Source organism: Strix aluco, chromosome 6, assembly GCF_031877795.1.
Source record: "Strix aluco isolate bStrAlu1 chromosome 6, bStrAlu1.hap1, whole genome shotgun sequence".
NCBI lineage: Eukaryota > Metazoa > Chordata > Aves > Strigiformes > Strigidae > Strix > Strix aluco.
The window spans coordinates 11,048,896-11,067,884 of record NC_133936.1 but is presented as its reverse complement, the minus strand read 5'-3'; the positions used below and the strand labels follow the sequence as shown (position 1 = coordinate 11,067,884).

Below are 18,989 nucleotides of genomic sequence, written 5' to 3'. Positions count from 1 at the left end.
GATATCAACAGAGCAATGTTGATTTACACCAGCTGCAGATGTGACCAGGTCACAAGTCTCTGCTTCATCTCCCGTGCTGGGTGATGCTTGGAGGCCTTTTACTGAAGTCTCATCACCCAGGAACCCCTCACCAAGCATGGCCCCACATGTTTCTCAAAGACTGTGCATTTTATCCTCACATCCTCAGTGAGCTGTGTCTGCCCTACAGGGTCACAGCACGTCGTGCCAGAGCAGGTCACAGCTGACACGCTGGCCTGTAACTGGAAGTGGCACTGCGCATCTGGGAGCAACAAAAGGAAAATGTTGAAAAAGTGACTTTTTTTCCCCATATTTCCTAGTCCAAGAGGTGGGAAGTCAGACTGTTTCACAGCAGCCCTTGGAAAAGAGGGATGCTTCTCTGCCCTCTCCATGACAGCTTGCACTGGGGGACTCAAAAAGGCCTCTAAAGCAAATAAACCAGGAGTAGGGGACTTCCCCACACTTAATCTTTCAGTTTTGGAGTATAAACACAGGAGAAGCAAAGGGCGTACTTCCTCCACCCATCCATCCCTTAACCGCAGCCAGATCCATTTATAGTGTTGTGCAGCTCTTGCAGGCTGATTGAAATAAATAGATTCTCAGAGACAGGGTATTTCCCTTCCCTCCAGGATTGCTGTAGGAGTCTGTCCCTGCTTGTTACTGGAGAAATTTTATAGCCCTGCAAGTTGAGTCAACAGTCTTTACCCATGTCTGGAAAAAACCACCCTTGTTCTTTTAGCCCTGGGATCCTCATCTCACAGCCCTGGGTAATTGGGATTAGCTGTTACTCATGCAAACAGTGCCACTTAAGTTTAGTTTGATCTCATTTCCACCCAGAAAAGGGTTTGAGGGCCTCAGAAGTGTGTTGAGAGCCTTCACCCCCACTGAGCTTCTCACATCACTACTTTGTAAAGTCAAAGCATCTCCTTTAAAATCAGAGCAACAGCAGAGTCCCAGGGCTTGTGTGAGCCCCAGCTACCATGGCAAAAACCTTCCAAAAATTCCCTTTCAGATGTTGAACAAGAGTAAAACCATCAAGGTCACCTCCAGTTTGATCTTGGCACGTGCTGCGCATTCCTCTTTTCTCTTAACTCCAGCAAGGTTGTTAGCATCCCTTTATAGGTGTGTTGCTTGCCTGGTACAGTAGCTCTTCCAAAACCTGGTTGTGGGTTTGTCCCTGCCAGATGGAGTTTACTATGTTAAAGAAAACTTATTTTCTGTCCTCAACCTGGTCTGAACAAATTTAAGGCAACAGCACTCAGTGGCTCAAGGACCTCAGCTGGCTCCTGGTGTCCCAGCACAGATTAAGAGTGGAGTTACTGGGAGAGAGCTAGCAGGATAACTAATGTGGCAAGAACCCGGTGGTTTTTCAGGAACGTGGCGCTTTCTTTGCTTTCAGAAAACTTCACATCAAGATGAGGTACCTTCCTATAAAACAAACCGTAGTTTCAGAATGATGCAGAAACTCTGGGGTGAGTTCTTCTGCCCTGCACCATGCAGAAGGTCAGACAGGATTATTATAATGGTCCCGCTGGCCTTAACATCTGTGAAAATTTGCTGCAGTTCCTTTGAATAGCTAGTCAGCTTAGTAGGAGATGACTTTTTCTTTTTTTTTCCTGTTGGCATGTTATCAGAAGAGATCAGACTAATTGTGCATTTATCTGGAATTACAGTTATGAAGCTGCTCTAATAAGGCAGTAATTCATATCTTGAGTGATTTATGGCCCGAGCCTGAAAGCCCTCTGAATCCATTGACTCCAGCAGGATTTCCTAAGGCAGCAAGATACAAGGTCATTGCAGAGCCATGCTCCATGGTGCTGCTGATACCCTGATGGCATGGAACCACCACCTTCACAACACCACTTGTTTGTTAAAATTTACACAAAACACAAAGCGAACCCAGAATAAATGCAATTTGTGTACTACTTTCTTATTCACATGGCATACTTTAACAAATCCTGAAGTCCTCTCCTGCTTTCCCATGCTGTGGCACCTAGATCACTTGGGAGGAGTTTTAGGTGGCAGTTCTTCTTCACTCTGGAACTTGTACTGTTAAAATTCATTTAGCTTCAACAAAGAAGAGTAACGAGCTTTTATAGTCCCTCTGAAGTAGTTTTAACCTAGGACTCAAAAGACAGAGACTGCTGTTGAATAGCAATGTTTATTTAGCACTCTAACATTTAAATCTTTCTCCATTTCGATGTGTCTTTCCTTTTGAACTGGAGGAACAAGTTCCTCTATTTGCCTGCAAAACTCTTTTTTTCATCTTGCACTGAATCCCCAGAAAATCCTCAAATATTCTTGCAAATCTCAAAGATATTAAGGCGTTAGCCCCCCTTCCTCCCCATTTAGACCTTTGAAGGCTGGTGTGACTAGAATGATTTTGGAGTTATAGCTCAGAGTCTGAATAAAAAATGAAGGGAAGCGTTTTGCAATACTGTAGCCAGTACAATAACTAATTACTTATAGATTTTAGGTCACATTTGAAAAAGACAAATACTGAAATAAATGGATAATCATTTGGAGCTACCACTAACTGTTTAAATACTTTGGGTTAAACTCAGCTCTGTGTCATGGCAGAGCAGCTGCCTGCATTGATGCATGCTCCAGCTTCATACTGGTGCCAGTGAGAGCCAAACTGGCCCTTTTGCCCAGATCAGAAACACTTGTAGCTCAGGCTTGTGTGCTGCCCTGGATGGTTGGTTGGGCCTTTACTGGACCATGCCAGTGGGAAGAGAGTTAACCAGGCAAAGCATGACCAGTTCTGACACCAAGTGAAACAGGAAAAAATATCTGGGGGTTTTGAGGCCAGATGCTGTCTTCCACCTTGATGTTTAGCACAAAAAGCTAAGAAATGTGTTGGCAGATTTATGGTGACGTGATCTCACTCTGTGAAGAACAGAAAACTTCGGAACAGAGGGATGAAAATACAATTAGTGACCCATATATTAAGTGATGAGTTCAATCTTTAGATATGGCCAGCATGCATATTAAAATTTTCACCTGTATGTAGTATGAGCAGAGAAGTCATTCCTTTATTTCAGTTCTCATTTACTGTGATGGCTTTAATGTACTTCAAAGAACAACAACCCTCAGACAGAAAAACTCCTTAGCTGTGAGCCAAATGAAATTGCCTTTGTTACATTTGCAACTGGAATCATCATAATTTTGCTAAGGGAAGATGCGTTATGGATGCATTCAGCATAAACTTCAGGCTTTGGAAACCTGGAGAACTGGCTTTTAGTTAGTAAACATTTTGCTCTTCAGCAGCCCTGTGTGCCTGGGTGGTACTTTGTATTGCATGTGACTTCTGTTGAGGATATGAAAATTACATTCAGCCTCTCATCAAACTCCTCTGGCAACCTGCAGCCTCCTCCTCTGTGTCATTTTTCTGTGGTTTGACAGTAATGCCAATATCGATACATGGCAATGATTAGATAAATACTTTTTATTTATTAACACGCATTCTCAGCAGGATCCTCCACAATCTAAAGCTCCCACGCTGGGAAACCTGCACCTTGCTGCAGAGCTGAGCTTTCTGGATCCGACTGTCCATGGAAGAGGTGTTGGCTGGGGCCAAGCATCTCTGCACCACAGGGCTGGGAAACCAGCAGCCTGGGTGCCTGCCTGTGCAGCAAACTGGGAGGGGTGGCACATGTCTCCTCCCTTCCCAAGGGATACGAGATGGGAAACTTCACTTCAGCTGCTTCCCTGCGGATTTTGGTACATCCTTCCATCCACGGCACGCATCCCATAGTCTCTGGCTGCTCCCCATTCCTTCACAGCTGACAAAAAGCCCAATTTTCTCCACAAAGGAGTGAAGTCCCAGCTTGGTGCCAGACAGCCTCTATAGAATGTTCATCTTCTTGGAAAAGCAGGAAGAACAGTGTCAGATATTTTAGAAATGATATTTTAGGGCTCCCGAGATCTGTGTCCTCAAGGGTCTTGCTAGCTCACCTCAGAAATACATGTGAGTCAGTGAGACGGGGAGATGAACTACCCAAAACCCCAGTTCTCCCCACCCCAAATCTCTTCAGATCACGAGGAGTGGTCAGGGACAGGGATGGGAGCATCTGGAAATAACAGCATTCCTAAGGGAAAGTATTCCTTTTTAATTAATTGTATCCCTTTTATCCATGACAGCGTAATTGCATTTTGCTTAACTAAATCTTTTTAATTGGTGCTGGGAGTGAATGATAAGCAAAGCTGTATGATTCCTCATCAGCTATTATAGATAGCTATTTTAGGGCAGTGTAGGACAGTTAGTTGGGAGACTTAAAAGCTGGGACTGAATAGGACCAAGCTGGGTATTTGGCGAGAGAGGTGACATGGTCATGCGAGCCAGCCTCTACATCTCAGGGCTACCCACCTTTGTAGACGCAAGAGGCTTTTTTGTGGCTCACTGAGTACCCTGCGGTGAGTTGTAGCACTCTTCCTGCCCCGATGGACCTTCCCTTGCACCGGAGAGGTGGACGCGTGGGGCACGAGTGTCCTCCAAACCTGCTGCCCGGAGGCCCCGGGGCTGGGTTTCAGGCTCCAAGTGCCACGGTTGTGACTTGGGTCCTGCCTGCCCAGCGGCCAGGCTGGGGGTGAGCTGTGCAGCTGTCCCTCCTCTGTCCCTCCCAGGGGGAGAAATCTGGGGGTTTGCCTTAAAAAGAGTGTTCCTAGTTCCTAGCAGAGAGGAAAACCTGTAAAACTGTCCCAAATGCTTGGCAGTCTCACATAAACCAGCAGGCACAAGAGGCTGAAGCACAATGGTATTTTCCACTCTTATTTTTCAAAATCCCTTTCTGGGGGGACTGGATGACCACAGCTGGAGTTACCGAAGACCTACAAACCACCAGAGTCTGCCTCATCCCCTCAGACTGAGCGCCCTGCTCTCGGGTTTCGGGTCTCGTCAGTCCCTTGAACAGAAAAAAACACGTTTTTGTCCTTCCCAGTGACACAGGGAACTCACGGGAACCCTCCGGCTGCATCACTGGCACCCTCCGGCCGTCGCTGCCCTCCCGCTCCCGGGATGCGCTGGAGTCACGGTTCTCCCTGGGAGAAAGCGGCAGCCGGGCCGGGCCGAGCCGAGCCGATCCAGGCCGTGCCGTGCCGTGCCGAGCCGAGCCGAGCCGAGCCGAGCCGAGCCGAGCCGAGCCGAGCCGAGCCGAGCCGAGCGGGCCGTTTGGCGCCGCGGGGCTCCCGACGCGGCGGCGGCGGAGCGGGTGGTGGCCCTTGAGCTCCCCTTAGTGTCGGGAAGGAGCATTTTTAATAAATACGCGTTGTGCGTGGAGGTGGCTGTGGCGTGTCCCGGTCGTTCAGCGCCGCTGGGTTACGGGGGTGATACCCGGGGCTCATCCCGCAGGTCCCGTCGCGCCGGTGGCACCCCCGGTAGCCGTATGTCCAGCCGTTGTCCTGCTGGGAAACGTTTATCTGACACAAGAATGGACATCACGATAATTCAGGCCTGGCTGTCCCCGTGCTAGGTTTTTTTTCAGTGATTCTGCAAGAAATCAAAGTGGGTTTTTCTTTTTTTTGCTTTTTGGAATTAAATAAGCGCTTTTCTTCCCTCTGACAAATCACAACATAGCAGTGAGTGTGACAATTTGTACCACGTGAGGAGGTGCCACAGATATCTGTCATTTGAGTTAAAAGTGTGGAATTTAGTATGAACTTCTGAATCTGCTAAAGCGGAACTTCAAAATTTCATTTCTGCCACCTGGACTCCTGGCTCGCGCAGGAAGCAAGCCCCCACAACTCCTTCAGCTTACTTACCTTTATGGGAACTGGGAAGAATTTCTTCCTGCTTTTGTCACTAATTACATTAGTGACTTCTTTCTAGTTTCACCCAGGTTTGAACAGAAGAGGATCAGACGTAAATTGTGCTGCCACCACCTAGCATCCTCTGCTGTTTATTCACAGCTGGGCAGCGCTTCTCCAAGAGGATCCGTCAGGACTGACACAGTCAGGGAGTGTGAAACCACGGGCACTGTGACCCAGCCACAGTGATCCCCTCCAGTGGGTGCTATTTCTTGCATGTGGCACACCCTGCACTGGGCTCGGTTCTTCTCTCGCAGCTCAGACATGCTCTGCTTTACCATGCAGAAATGGTTGTGTTTCTAATTCTTGTGTGAGCTTTGTGCCCGCAGCTGGCTGGGCTTCCCTCTCCGGACCAGGCATGGGGAGTGGTTTTATGAAGGCAACGTTTGTTTTCCTGCCAAGCTCTGGTTTTGCCAGCATGGTAATATTAACACAGGTCCTGGTCCTGAGCCCCCTGTTTCCCTTCCCAGACGAGAATGAACTATACTGGTGTAAGCACTTCTCTACTGGTTCCTGCATCCCCGCTGAATGGGGGGGGTTATGCCAGTGCTGCCAGGCAGCTGCATGTTTTGGCCCATTCCCCTTTAGCAGTGGCTTTCCCAGCCCCTGTAGCCATCACTCTGGCTGCGTGCCTGCCTGAGCCACTGCGAGCGCTTCCCCTTCCTCCTTTAGTCCCTGCAAGATAAATGCTATTTTGTGTACTTGGCATTGAACTCTTCAGTGTTGTCATGGTCTCTCCTGGACGGATATGAAATCCCTCTGACTCCAGATTTTGCAGATTTTTACATCTGCACTACAGGGTGAAGAAGTGGCAGGGGAGTAGGATAAGTACATTATGCTCTGGTTTCTGGCCACAGTGTTGAACAGTAGCTTGGGTTCAACCTGTTCCTGCTGCACTTAGGAGCAGATGAGCTGGGCTATAGTGTCTTTTGCCCTGGGCATGCAGATCTAACCCCTGGTGTCTTGACCTTAATCCTGACACAACTGCTAATTTCTGGATGCCCATTCTCCAAAAAGGAGATTTATGGGAATTTAAGTACAGCCAAAGGATTACCGCTTTTGTGACTTTCCCTTCAGTGGCAGTTTTGCCTGATGAAAAAATCACAAGTGTCAGCATTTAGCCTGAAAAATGGTGAGGAACATGCTCCATTAGCAAGGAAAGTGAGAAAAAGGCAGTGTACATACCACATGCTGATGTATCAAGGCAAGAATACAGCTTGTTTCCTAACAGTGGAAATGCTTTATTTACATGTTGCCACACAAACAAACAAAGACAAAGGAAACCCGTGCAGGCTCAGCACTGTCTGTGGGAGCCTTGGGGAAAGCCGTGTAAGCCCAAGCGCCGGCACTCAGCATGCTGTTAGTGCTGGTGGGGCTCCCTACAAGAACAGAAAGCTTTGTCTCTTCTCGTGCAGATGAGCCACTGTCCGCTTCCACCAGCTCTGAAATAGTTGTTATTCATCAGGTTTCACCACTGGTTTGTGGCAGGTGCTCCTTGCCTCCTCTAAACCAGAGCCAAGACTGATAAGTGTCTCTCTTCATTTTTCTGCTGTCAAAGGCATCAGAGTGGGTAGCGGAAAACTCTTTGGATTTTCCAGACTTCTTTCCTGAGGCCTGAGACCCCGTAACAAACATTTCCTCTGGTTCAAAATGGTGACGAGCATTGTTGCAGACTGCACACTGCTGGGTCTTCTCACTCACATTGGCCCTGAATGCCCTGTCACCTCCTGCTCTTACCAGCAGTCCTTGTTTTTTCCACATATATCTGGATTTCTAAGCACTAAAAACAAGTTTCAAAGCTATGCAGACAAATGCAATTATGACTGACATTAAGGCAGAGATGTGGGGTCAATTACATGTTTTCTGACATTTTAAATCAAATGTCTGCAAGCAGGTTGTTGTGATCTGCCCAGCTACATGTACACAGACTGCTTGTCGCCTGCTGAATCCCTGTGCTGGTGGAAAAGGGAAAGACTTAGGCCTTAAGAAAGAGAAGCCTTTCAGCTGTTATCTCAGACACATGTAAGACTTTCAGTTAAGGTAAAAGCCTTTGGTTTGAAGTCCTTATTTTTACTCTGGAAGTTTAATTAGCTGATACTTTCCCATTATTACTTTTATTTGTCATTCCTTTGCTTTATTGAAGCATCTAATTTCTGAAGGTATGGAACACTTAGTTTTATACACCAGATAAGTTAAGGTGTATTGCTCCCAGGGACAGGTTAGGAAACACTGACAGAGAAGACTTGGCCAAGGTCAAAAACAAGGTCTCTGCTAAATCATGATAGTACAGCACCTAGATCCCAGGCACTTATTTTAGCACTTTAACCTGTGATCTGCATCATTTTTGGAGAACATTTGTATTTGCATGCCAGAGAGATCACATGATGATTTCTGAGCATCCTCTGTCTTGGGTGTATGCACTTCACTGGGGGTTTTAGGCTCAGATTCCCACCTGTACTGTGATGAAGAAGGACTAGCCAGCTCAATCACAGTAACTGCCCATTTCTGCACACTGATCCTGTTCTCTCTTACTGCACTAAGCTAAAGGGGACCATCTCTCCTCCCCTGTGGACTTAGAGGGTCACACACGTGTGAGCTACTGGAGATGAGCTGATGTCAGGTAACTGAAAAAGCTGTGAACTGGCTAATATGCCTCAGCTCCGGCTGTTTTGTGACAACTGAGATGTTTTGGTTACCTGTGGGTCTTGCAACCGTTATCAATTTATTGAAAATTCAACTTTCTCTGTCAATATTTTTGTGACGTGGTAAAGAGACTATAAGCACAGCCTGACGAAAGTGGGTTCGCGTTATGAAGAAGAGCTCCATAGAGAGCAGAGGCAAGCAGTGGCTCCCAGGGCAGCCTCGGTGTCCCATCAACTGCACTCCACCCCAGCGTCCTCGCTGTGGAAACAGTCGTTCATTCCCCAGTTGCGCTTTGGACACTCAAAAATTGAATGTTCATTCCCTCTGCATTTTACGTCATCAAGCCAAATTTGTCCAGTGCCTTTGGAAGATGAATTAAACAAACAAACAAAGAAAAAACTGTTGGACAAAAGAAAGAGGAAAATGCATTTTTTTCCTAAGCTACCTCTATGGATAGCAGATGTGCATTGGGTTGGAAATCAAGCCTTTGGGCATGGTTCAAGCAGAACTTGACATGCTGCTCCCTCATCCCAAGGGAAATGAGCTGGCACTTTGAGATCCTCTTTTCTCTCCTGCTGCTTGTGTAGAGGACCTTGCTGTGGTGCTTTCTGGGTGTGTGTAACCTCCCATGCCAGGCCTGGGGAGGTGGAAGGCTATTGTGGACTCACCTGGTGTGGCTGTGAAGGTGGAGACCGCATGGTTGTATCCCAGCATTCGGCAGACCACGGTGGCATCTTGGATGTCCCATTCATCATCACATATTGTTCCCCAGGACCCTTGATGGAAGACTTCCACACGGCCCCTCCTGCCCCCTCCCGCGATTCGTACAAGATGATTGAAGTTGCCTGACAGTTCAGAGGAGAAGAAAATAACTCTACATACAGGCATGAGGAAAAAAGCACACTGAAAGATAGAAGCAGTGACCATCCAAACCAGACAAATGTTCCTATCTCCACAGCTGTAGCCAGGATGGGACCAGAAGTTACTGGTAGCTCAAATCCGAACAATTCAATGCCCTCTCCTGGGTCTAGAGACACCAGGCTGCAGCTCAGAGCATGGACCCTTCAGTTGTGGTAGCCATGCTGTGGGTTAACCAGTGTGCCCAGGGGGGGATGTTGGTCCTGATCTCAGATAGCTTCAGTGCCACAAAGCAAGTGAGAGAAGATGAAATAAAAGTCCCATACCTTCTCCCTTTTCACCTTTGCTCCCTTTCATTCCTGGGGAACCTATTCCAAATAAAAAAAAAGCAAATATTTTACAGCTGTTTGGGGGAAAATCCAGTTATTAACTTTTTCTGAATAATTGGGTGTGTCAGAGATATGAGGGCTCTGTCCTCTTGTGGAAGGGACCCCCTGAGGTGGCTAAGGATATGTAAAAGAAATATGGCAAGAAAAGTAGGATAACATACAGCAAAGTCTTCCTAACGTGTGACCCAAGAAAAAGGCCTCTTGCAAAATCCCATCCACCCACTTGTGGGAAACATATCTTATTCCCACTACTACCAGTAAAATAACATCTCTGATAGCCTTTGGGCTCTCCAGAAGCAGGCATGGTGTCTTCCAAAGTACTTACAAGAAGATCTACATCATGGGGCTTGCTCTCCAGGTGCTGCTGCAGAACAGCAGAAAGCCACTCCCAAAAATTCTCCACATTTCTGTGTAGCATCCTGGTCTCAAGAGCAGGGGTGTTTGAAAAAACCCAATGAGCTCTTCCTCCAAAAGCTACTTCCACAAAGCACACATTGCTGTCTCCTTCTGGGGACTGGGAAATGAGACCCACCCAGAGGGCATTTCCTAACCTGGGGTGACCCCAGTTACACTTTTCCCCTTCTTCAGAGACAAAGCTCCAGAAGACGAGTGCATGGAGGATTGCAATATAGGCTCTAATTTATTTCCTTTCTGAGGACTCTCATAATGTTCTGTGTGAACAATTAAGAGAAAAAGCATCTGGAGCACTGGCTGCTTCCCATGGCCTGCCATAACTATTTTTGTTTTTTTTTTTTTACTACAGGTCTTAGGGTTTTTAGAAGCATTCTATGATTGGAAGGGAGGGGGGTAAGGGTGGGGAGTATTTTTGTGTCCTGCAATTAATGAGGTGTAGTTAAACAGCTCTAGTATTTCTGATTCTCTGTTCCTGACCACCACATTTATGTGGGAGTTTTTCCAGTGGTGTGGCATGCTGCAAGTTGTCTCTACAAATCAGAGGAACATGGATTGTTGCAGTTTTCTGTGAGATCAGGATTTGAGAAAATCTAATGCATCTGTTTACTTGCATGTCCTTTAGCACACCTCCCAAGGTGTAAATGTGTCACTCTGAACATTCATCTTCTGGGAAGACTGATCTGTCTGTTGGTTCCTCTGAACAAGCTCTGTAAACATGCCCCAGGGCAGCTTGTGCCAGTCTGTGATGTACAGTCCCAAACCCAAATGCACCATCAGCTCCACAGACCTCGCGGTAAAAAGCCTTACCAGATAATCCACGGTCTCCCTTGGCTCCTTTTACTCCTGGTACTCCTTTTGGACCTTGAATGCCATAATCACCCTTGCTTCCTTTTTGACCAGTTAGGCCTGGGATGCCTGGGTGGAAAACAAGAAAGTCATTGCGTTTATCTCTTCCCAAGGAAAGAATGTGATGAGCATTTCACATTGATGCAGAGAAGTGGAACGTGGCATTTAAAATGCTTTGCATCATCAGAATAAGTCATGCTGTCAAACAAGGATTTACCTGGCATGCCAAGGTCTCCCTTTGTTCCCTTTTGCCCTGGAAGACCTAAGATCATCAAAACAAACAAATAAAAATTTATAAGACAGAGCTTTATACATTTATAAAAGCTTATGTAAACTAATATTTATAATGGATTTCAACTCGTCTGGTTTAGCTGTCTACACTATAGTCATCTATTTCTGAAGTGGGTGTTTTATTTCCCATTATACTCAGTAGAGACAATAAAGAAAATACAGGGAGTGGAGAATCGTCTTCTCCTGAAGCAGATCAACTTCTGGTCATTTATTTCATATCCTGAACTCCACTGATGGGATAGAGGCCCTCCCTCCAGGTGGGTCTTCACTGACCATATAGAGAGCCTAGACATGTAAATTTAGGTGCATCAGACATGTGCAAGCACATAATATTGGGCCAGGTAACTCTCATCCCTACCATCCAGTTATCAATGAATGCAGAAATGTGCAGCACTTGGACCTTTGTTACCTCCTGTTGGAGATAGGAGGCTGTGTGCACTATATGAATTCAGTGCTGAAAAGGTTGATTCCAGAGAAATACACCAAAATAGGCTTGTACTGAAGAATATCGCTTATCGTTTGGATGCCTGGGACAGAGAGGTAGACTTTTTCAGAGGGAAGATCAAAGAAAAGGCCTAGGTTATGTGCTCTAAGTTGGCGTCTGAAGATACCTGTTCCTGCAATGCTACAGAGGAGGCCAAGACAGATTCTTGCTAGCGAATACCCTTCCCATCAGATTTACAGCCAGTAAAATTTGTCTTTAGCTCCAGGGTGAGGAGGTTGCTTGGCTCATCTTAAACTTCTACCTTGTTTCTGTGTTTTCTATTTATATAAAAATGCAGGCATCACCTCCTCATGTATGTTTCAGATGGTTGAAACCACCCCTCCACTGAGTGACTACCCCCCTGCAGTATAGCAGAGGCCCAGGCCCACCATGGCATCCTGGGATGTGTTGGGCCACCAAGAACAGGACTCAACAGATTTCCTTGCTGTTGCAGATCCCTTTCCAGTGTCTGCACTATGCATGTCGTTGACCCCAAACCTGGTTTATTCTCCTTTACCTGTTATTCCCATGTCTCCCTTTTCACCTCTGAGTCCTGCAATGCCTGGTATTCCTAAAATTAAAACCAAATCAGTAAGGGTGAAGCCATCACACAGAGCAAGGGCAGAGTAGGAAGTCAGTGAGTTATAGGTTTGAGTAGTGTTGTACCTGGACTACCACTGGGCCCACGGTCTCCCTTCTCCCCTTTCTGACCAGGTCTGCCTTCAGCGCCAGGAATTCCCACAAGTCCAGGTTGTCCGATTACGCCTTGAGGTTGAACAAAAGCAGCACATGTGAAATGCAACACAACATATGGAGGGAAAAAATAAAGATAACTCAAGCACCAGCCCCTGTACTATGCAGATTGAGTTGACCCTATGAAGGCAAAACAAGAGCTGGGTTTCTCTGAATTGCACCCCTCCCCTGGCAGTGCTAATCTTAGCAGCTCGGTGAGTGATGGTCTGGAGTGAATGGCCATATGGATCCAGGTCCTTGCAGACTGCCAGCCTTGAGACGCACAAGCGCTTTCCTAAAAGCAGCCAATTTCTGCCCTTGTGTGTGCACACATGTCAGGAAGGAGGACGTGGGTCTCCACAGTACAGGACCCTTCTTGCTCACTCATTCTCCTGCACAGTGAGTGGGGTCCAGATGAGACAGCCGAGGCTGTGGGATGTGTTTGCACAATGTTGGCATGGTTTCTTCATCTGGTCATCATCTTCTCTTACCCATGTTGATATCTAACCTGGCTGCAGTTTTCCTTGTCATGAATCACCATCTAAAAGAAATCGGTCTCATATCTCTAGAAGAAACTGCACATTCTGTACAACTTACCTGCTTCTCCTTTCTGCCCAGGATGTCCAGGCTCCCCCTTGTTACCTGTAACAACATCCTAGCATCAGTGCTAACGAGGCTTAGCCAAATGCTTCAGCTAGGGCAGCCCTCCACCATGGCACACGTGTGCTGATGGTGGGTTGTGCTGTGTCCTCTGCACTTACCATTTAAACCTGGCAGTCCTGGGACTCCCTGCTGTCCCTGAGGACCCATGGGTCCACGGGGCCCAGGGTCTCCCTTCCTGCCCGGTTCACCTTTCTGTCCTTGGAGACCTATCAAACAGCACAGCACACATGTATAAATTCAAAAAAACATTAATTGTCTCTGCAGCTAGTGGAGCACCTCTGTCTAGCTGCACCAGTAGCAGAATTTGGCCTTACACCTGCATTTACTATTTTATAAACTTGTAGGAGGACAGAGCTGGATGGCATCTCAAAAATCTGAGCCACCTCTGTCTCTGGCAGACTGTCTGGCCCGATGTTTGTCTGACCTGCTGTTAAAGGTTTGCAGTGGTGCTATGACACCTCCCCAGTCTATTCCCTAAACTATCCCTACCACCAGAGTGTTTTTGCCTCTAGTTAAATATCCCTTATTGCAGTCTGAACCCTTCCCTTCTCCTACCAGTGGAAGTGGAGAACAGTATATTCCACTCTTGTGCTTCCAGAGCATTGCCAAATCTGCCCTTAGCCATCTCTTCTCTGAACAAATGATCAGCATGCTCCAGAAGAGCTCAATTACTTGAAAGTACCTCATTTGAAGACTGACATCTCCTTCATCTTTCTGCTCCAGAATTATCCCAAAGTGCTCATCTTTTGCTATTTATCCTACTTTCACTTTTCTCTTCTGAAGCAACTTGTGCTAATGAGCGCACTGGAGCATGTGAGATCTGATGGAAGATCTGAGGAAGCTCTAATCAACCTGTCCGACTGTCCTCCCCGGTCTGCACCGCACACATCTGCTTTCTTTTGCTAATTTGCTCTCCTCTCTGGGTGCAGCCCATGTGAGACCACAGCTATCCAGGAGATGCCCACTAATGCATGCTACATGGGAGAAACACGGTGTATAACTCTTCTACTTAAGGTGTATAAAAGTCAGGCTTATATAAAATACAAAGTTCTCAGTAGGTTTTACTAAAGTGAGGACTAACATCCACATGCTTGTGCATATAAATTATATTGTATTATTTTATACCATGAAAATGCTACTGCAAACATTGCTGCTTTAATGTGGGATGGGCTGGTAATTGAATACCTGTGGCTTTCATTAGACAAAGGTCACTCTGTAAAGAGACTTCCATGGTTCAGAGTCAATATTGTGCATGTCCTCTTCCCCCACCCCATGCTGGAGCATGACATGAAATGAAATCCCTTCATATCAGGACAAGTGTCCTGTTCATCCAGCTCTCTCATTGACCAGCAAGCCATGCTCGGGGCTGCCTGGATTTTTATGAAATATCTGATCTATGAAGACTTCTGGTGTTTTAAGAAGAAAGAGTTTAAACAGGAATAGATGTGAGAACCTTAAAAATGTTGAGATAGTGAAGAAGTCTTACCTGTAAGCCCTATGTCTCCTTTTTCTCCTCTCACTCCTGGTTCACCACTTAGGCCAGCAGGACCAGGATCTCCTTTGCTCCCCTTCACACCCTGCAGTCCATGTAAGCCTGCAAGGACAACACCGCTTTTCTGATGTTTCATTGGATGTCCTGTCTAGTGAATGCCAGCATCAGGCCATGCGGTTCAGCTGTGGGTATGAGCCAAACTCCACTCTTCATGTACTTGAGACTGGTGCTGATGGCAGTGGGGAACTGGCCCACTGTGACTGGTTCACACTGACTTCTAAAATTAGACTTTTTCCAGCTAAGTTTTGCTTTTGTTCACATTAGTTTTACATAGGCTTATTTCCTTCAACTCCAATGACATTCCTACTGACTTACACCTTGACTGAGGACAAGATTGCCCTTAAATCATCCATAAACTCCCTTTATGTTCATCCACAGAAGTAATTCAGGTGTCAGAAAAGCCTTACCTTGGAATCCTCGGTCTCCCTTTGTCCCCGGTGGTCCCTGTATCCCTGAGATGTAAAATACATATATCAGCTGACACACATCATCTATTTGCAGTAATGGCTAAGAAGAGATTAATTTTTTAATCATCTTTTGTGCATGCGCCTTTGGTCACCACGAGGCCAATCTTCAGCTGGCAGGAACCAGCACAACCGCTTGAGTAAAGTCCATGGATCTTGGCTGAGTGTGTGGCTGGGCCAGGGCCAGCTGTCCTCCAGCCAAGCCCAGCTCATGGGGACCTTTGGGAAGATCTTTCCTGAAAATGCACTGAACAATTGGGCTCTGATGCATAATAACGGTACTTGGCGGGAGGTGCTGTTTCAATGTTGTAAGTGCAGCCAGGAAGATATGAAAACATGATTTTAAAAAATGTGTTAATTTTTTTTTCTTCAGAAAAGCTCATCAGTGTAGCCAAGAACTAGGGATGGATGAGATACAGACCTGATCTAACAAGGGTTGCATCTTAGATCATCATCATAGGATCATAGAAATGCTGGTTTCTCTGGACATCACCTAGTCCAACCTCGGCTCAAAGTGGAGCCAACATTAAATCAGGACTTGCTGCATCCTCAGAGTCTGGAGACATTTATCTCCTTCAGTGGGTGTAGTTCTACCCAAAAACCCCAGATGCCCAGGACAGCAGCTTGTGCACAGTTCTAGAGTGGAGCACTTGCACCCAGCTCATTCCTGAGTCTGTTCAGTCGTTTCCCCAGGGACAGGGTGAGTAAGGTCCCAAATCTGTCACTGTTTGTAACACACAGTGTTCAGCTGGGGGCCTGCAGAGCAGGGATTGGGAAGGTCTCCTTGAGTTGTCCTGGAGTGAGCTGGGCAGCAGTACTTGCTATGTCTGGGGCAGAAAGCCCAGCTATCCGCTGGTCATGGGAGGCACATAAACCCCCTCACTGGTCCTCTCTTGTCACACATGGAGGTTTGGGGAGGTTATTGCAGGTAATGACCAGGTACAGTTTCTCCATCACCCCTGAGCTTTTCTGGTGGGGTAGCAGTGAGGAGGCAGAGCCAAAATGCTCCTCCGTGGTGGTCACTGACCTCTGTGGGAGCACTCGGGCAAACTGAGGCTTGTGGAGGATCATTCAAAAGGTGCAGCAGGTCTCCTCATGGCCAAGGCACTGCCTGTCTGCACATTGGGTAGAATCTGGGTCTAGAGACTGAAATCTCAAATACTCACTTCAGGTCTCTTAGGGAAAAAAGAGGAAGAGGAAAAGAGGAAAAGTTGCTTACAGCTCGTTTACCTGGTGGACCAGGATCTCCTTTGCGTCCAGGAGGCCCTGAAATAAATATTTAATGGATATTTTTCAGTAGTCAGAACTCATTAAGGAACATACCAGTGTGGGGTTGATAGGCTTGAGGTCTGTGCTGAAGACACCACCCTTTCAGAAGGCACCCAGAGTCCGAGTCTACAAGTTATGTGAGGGGAGACCAGCCTGGAGCCAAATGTGCAGCTGCAGTGTGATCTGGGAGGGCTGCACAAGGCTGTGCTCCAACTTCTCTAGGTGTATCCAGCTCTCTGGCCAGGGAATCTGGAGCCAGTGTCCAAACCTGGGCACTGGTGCATCACTAACTGACAGAAAGACCAAATCTTGCCCTAGTTATTTGTTCATCTGAACTAGGATTTTGGCCCAGCTTTTCCAGATGTGCAGGGGAACCAGCTCTTCTCACTGTACAGCCAGCATGGAGAAATGGAGCCATACCTGCAACCAGGGTGATGTTGTTCATCAGCATCATCAGGTTTGCATTACTGCTTTTAATTATGGTGATTTCCTCTTCTAAGCTTCTCCTCCAGTTTTCTTCATGTCCCATGTGCTTCTCTGCGGACTTTCTCTCCAAAAGCAGTTTGTCACCAAAGGAGCTTTCCAGAATATCTTCTATATAGGAGGCATTTTGTTCCTGAAGTTTCAATATCTCTCTCTGCATCTTAAACACTGAGGAAACAAAAGGTCCATGCAATGAATATTCCCTGCCTGATCCAGCTGGGAAATGCCTATTTGGCAGAGCAGCTCCTTGGCACCTGTGGAGGACACCTGGGGTTAAACACCACCACTGTTTGACCCGGGGAGGTGGTTTTCATGTGCCCGGTCTTTGGGTCTTTGCAAATGCAAGGCACATATACAGAGAGAGGGGATTATTTCCCGAAGCAGCTGCTTTGACTTGCGGTGTACAGAGAAGCATCTGTGCTCCCTTGGAGGTTTTCTATCTGCGTGCTCATCCCTGCTTGCCCGTGCCACCCGAGAGCACCCAGCAAAGCTGTCTTTTGATGTCAAGCCCGCAGTAAGGTTGCAGCATTACCTTTGTACACCAGCAGCCCCTGGCCGGCCGTCAACAGCAGCAGGTAGATGCCAAGGGCCGTCCGAGAACAGCACGTGGATGGCTTTCTTTGGCTTTGAGGCTCTAAAAATCAACAGAAGTAGGGTAGACTTCCTCTCACCTCTCTCCTGCTACGAACTCTGCTCACTTCCAGCCATTTCAGGCTTGGCCACAATAAATTAGCAGTGCCTTGCAGCAACGGGGAGCAGCAAGGTCCCTCTGCGATACTGCCAGGTCCTGCAGGCAAGGCAGGCTGCCTTCTTCTCACCCAGGCTTTGCACTGCAATTCCCTTGGCCATCTTTTCCTTAGCCAATTTAACCAGCTCACTTCCATCAAGACTTAATCCAGCCTCTAACAGTATGAATGTGGTAGTTGTCCCCTTTCTGCAACAATAAACTCCCCGTTTCCGTCGCTTTATAGTTGTCCCAGGCTGCCATTCAAAGAGGGTTGTTCAAAGCACATGCCCTCTCCATCCAGAGTGCCACATACATTTGATTCCAATACATGTATGTGATACATGTATGCATCGAAACAAATGAAAAATCAATAACAGACTGAACTGCAGAACAAATAAAACAAGTCATAACATTTAAAACAAATCGTCACCAGCAAGTGTAAAAGAAATAAACTGCTTTGATGAATTTTGGCCTTTGGGGAGAAAAAAGTATTTCAGAAACATTAATAACTACTTCAGACATTCAGTAAGTTACCCTTAATTGAGTTTTTTTCAAAGCAATGTAATCAGGAGTTTAAAGTCTAAGTTTTAAAAGAGTACAATGACTTAATTAGTTTTACAATAGAATGGTTTAGTCAGCAGTGAAGTATTTATATTCAGCTAAAAATTCATAAACTTATATTTTTTATTGGATCTGGTGATTTCAGTATCTTAACTATTAAGACATGAAAGTTTTACTTAGTGAAATTAGGCATTTTCTAAAACAGAAAAAGAACTATTTTTTTCTGAAGCTTTTGGCTAGAAAGGACATTTTCACATATTTCTCTTTTTAAAAGGCAGTTAATTTACTAGCAAAATCACTGTAAAAAGCATTTAATATGCAGTATAAATACAATATTCCATTTTTATGTGCTGCTTTCCTCATAGACCAGATAAAATCCATATCAATCCATTTAATAAAAAGAAACCTTACCACTTATCTGAAAGGTTGTGGTAACAGCTGAGCCAAACCCAGTCTTGTCTGAAATACTATAAGTGTTCATATTACTCGAATTTCCATCTCCCCCGTATCTGTCTTTAATTTTCATGACAAATTTCTTGTGGCTAACCTAAAGTCTTGTCAGATTATGAACAATAAGGAACTGAAGGGACTTCCTATCTGCCTTCTGATTAGATATGCTTTCTGATATGCTTTTCCTATCTGCGCAGTTTTTATAGACTTGTGAGAACTCTGATGTGGTAATTTGAACAGTTCCTCAAAAAATCCCACAGCTAAGATGTTCAGCTGCTCTTGTGTGATTACTTGGGGACACGGTGTCCACGGAACCTCGGGCAGGATCCTGCAAGAGGTT

The 18,989-nt window shown here is 46.2% G+C and overlaps 1 protein-coding gene across 1 annotated transcript; it reads right to left on the bottom strand.

Annotated features, from left to right (window-relative positions):
- Positions 1 to 7,040: 7,040 nt before the first annotated feature.
- Positions 7,041 to 18,729, bottom strand: MARCO (macrophage receptor with collagenous structure). Its single transcript, XM_074828231.1, has 15 exons — positions 18,611 to 18,729; positions 17,444 to 17,545; positions 16,849 to 17,079; positions 16,390 to 16,425; positions 15,103 to 15,147; positions 14,630 to 14,737; positions 13,242 to 13,349; positions 13,078 to 13,122; positions 12,415 to 12,513; positions 12,266 to 12,319; positions 11,191 to 11,235; positions 10,935 to 11,042; positions 9,651 to 9,692; positions 9,135 to 9,311; positions 7,041 to 8,827 (listed from the first exon to the last, which is right to left on the bottom strand). The coding sequence occupies exons 1-15, from the start codon at positions 18,723 to 18,725 to the stop codon at positions 8,697 to 8,699; spliced, it is 1,446 nt and encodes a 481-aa protein (XP_074684332.1). The 5' UTR covers positions 18,726 to 18,729; the 3' UTR covers positions 7,041 to 8,696.
- Between the last annotated feature and the right edge of the window lie 260 nt (positions 18,730 to 18,989).

What these genes read in the sequence shown, in the direction of transcription:
- MARCO (XM_074828231.1), bottom strand. Translation starts at nt 18,725, where the DNA reads ATGAAAATTAAAGACAGATACGGGGGAGATGGAAATTCGAGTAATATG. An exon ending in CACAACCTTTCAGATAAGTG is followed by an intron (nt 17,546 to 18,610) that starts GTAAGGTTTCTT and finishes GTTGATTTTTAG; the next exon opens with AGCCTCAAAGCCAAAGAAAG. An exon ending in GGGAGACATGGGAATAACAG is followed by an intron (nt 11,236 to 12,265) that starts GTAAAGGAGAAT and finishes TGATGATCTTAG; the next exon opens with GTCTTCCAGGGCAAAAGGGA.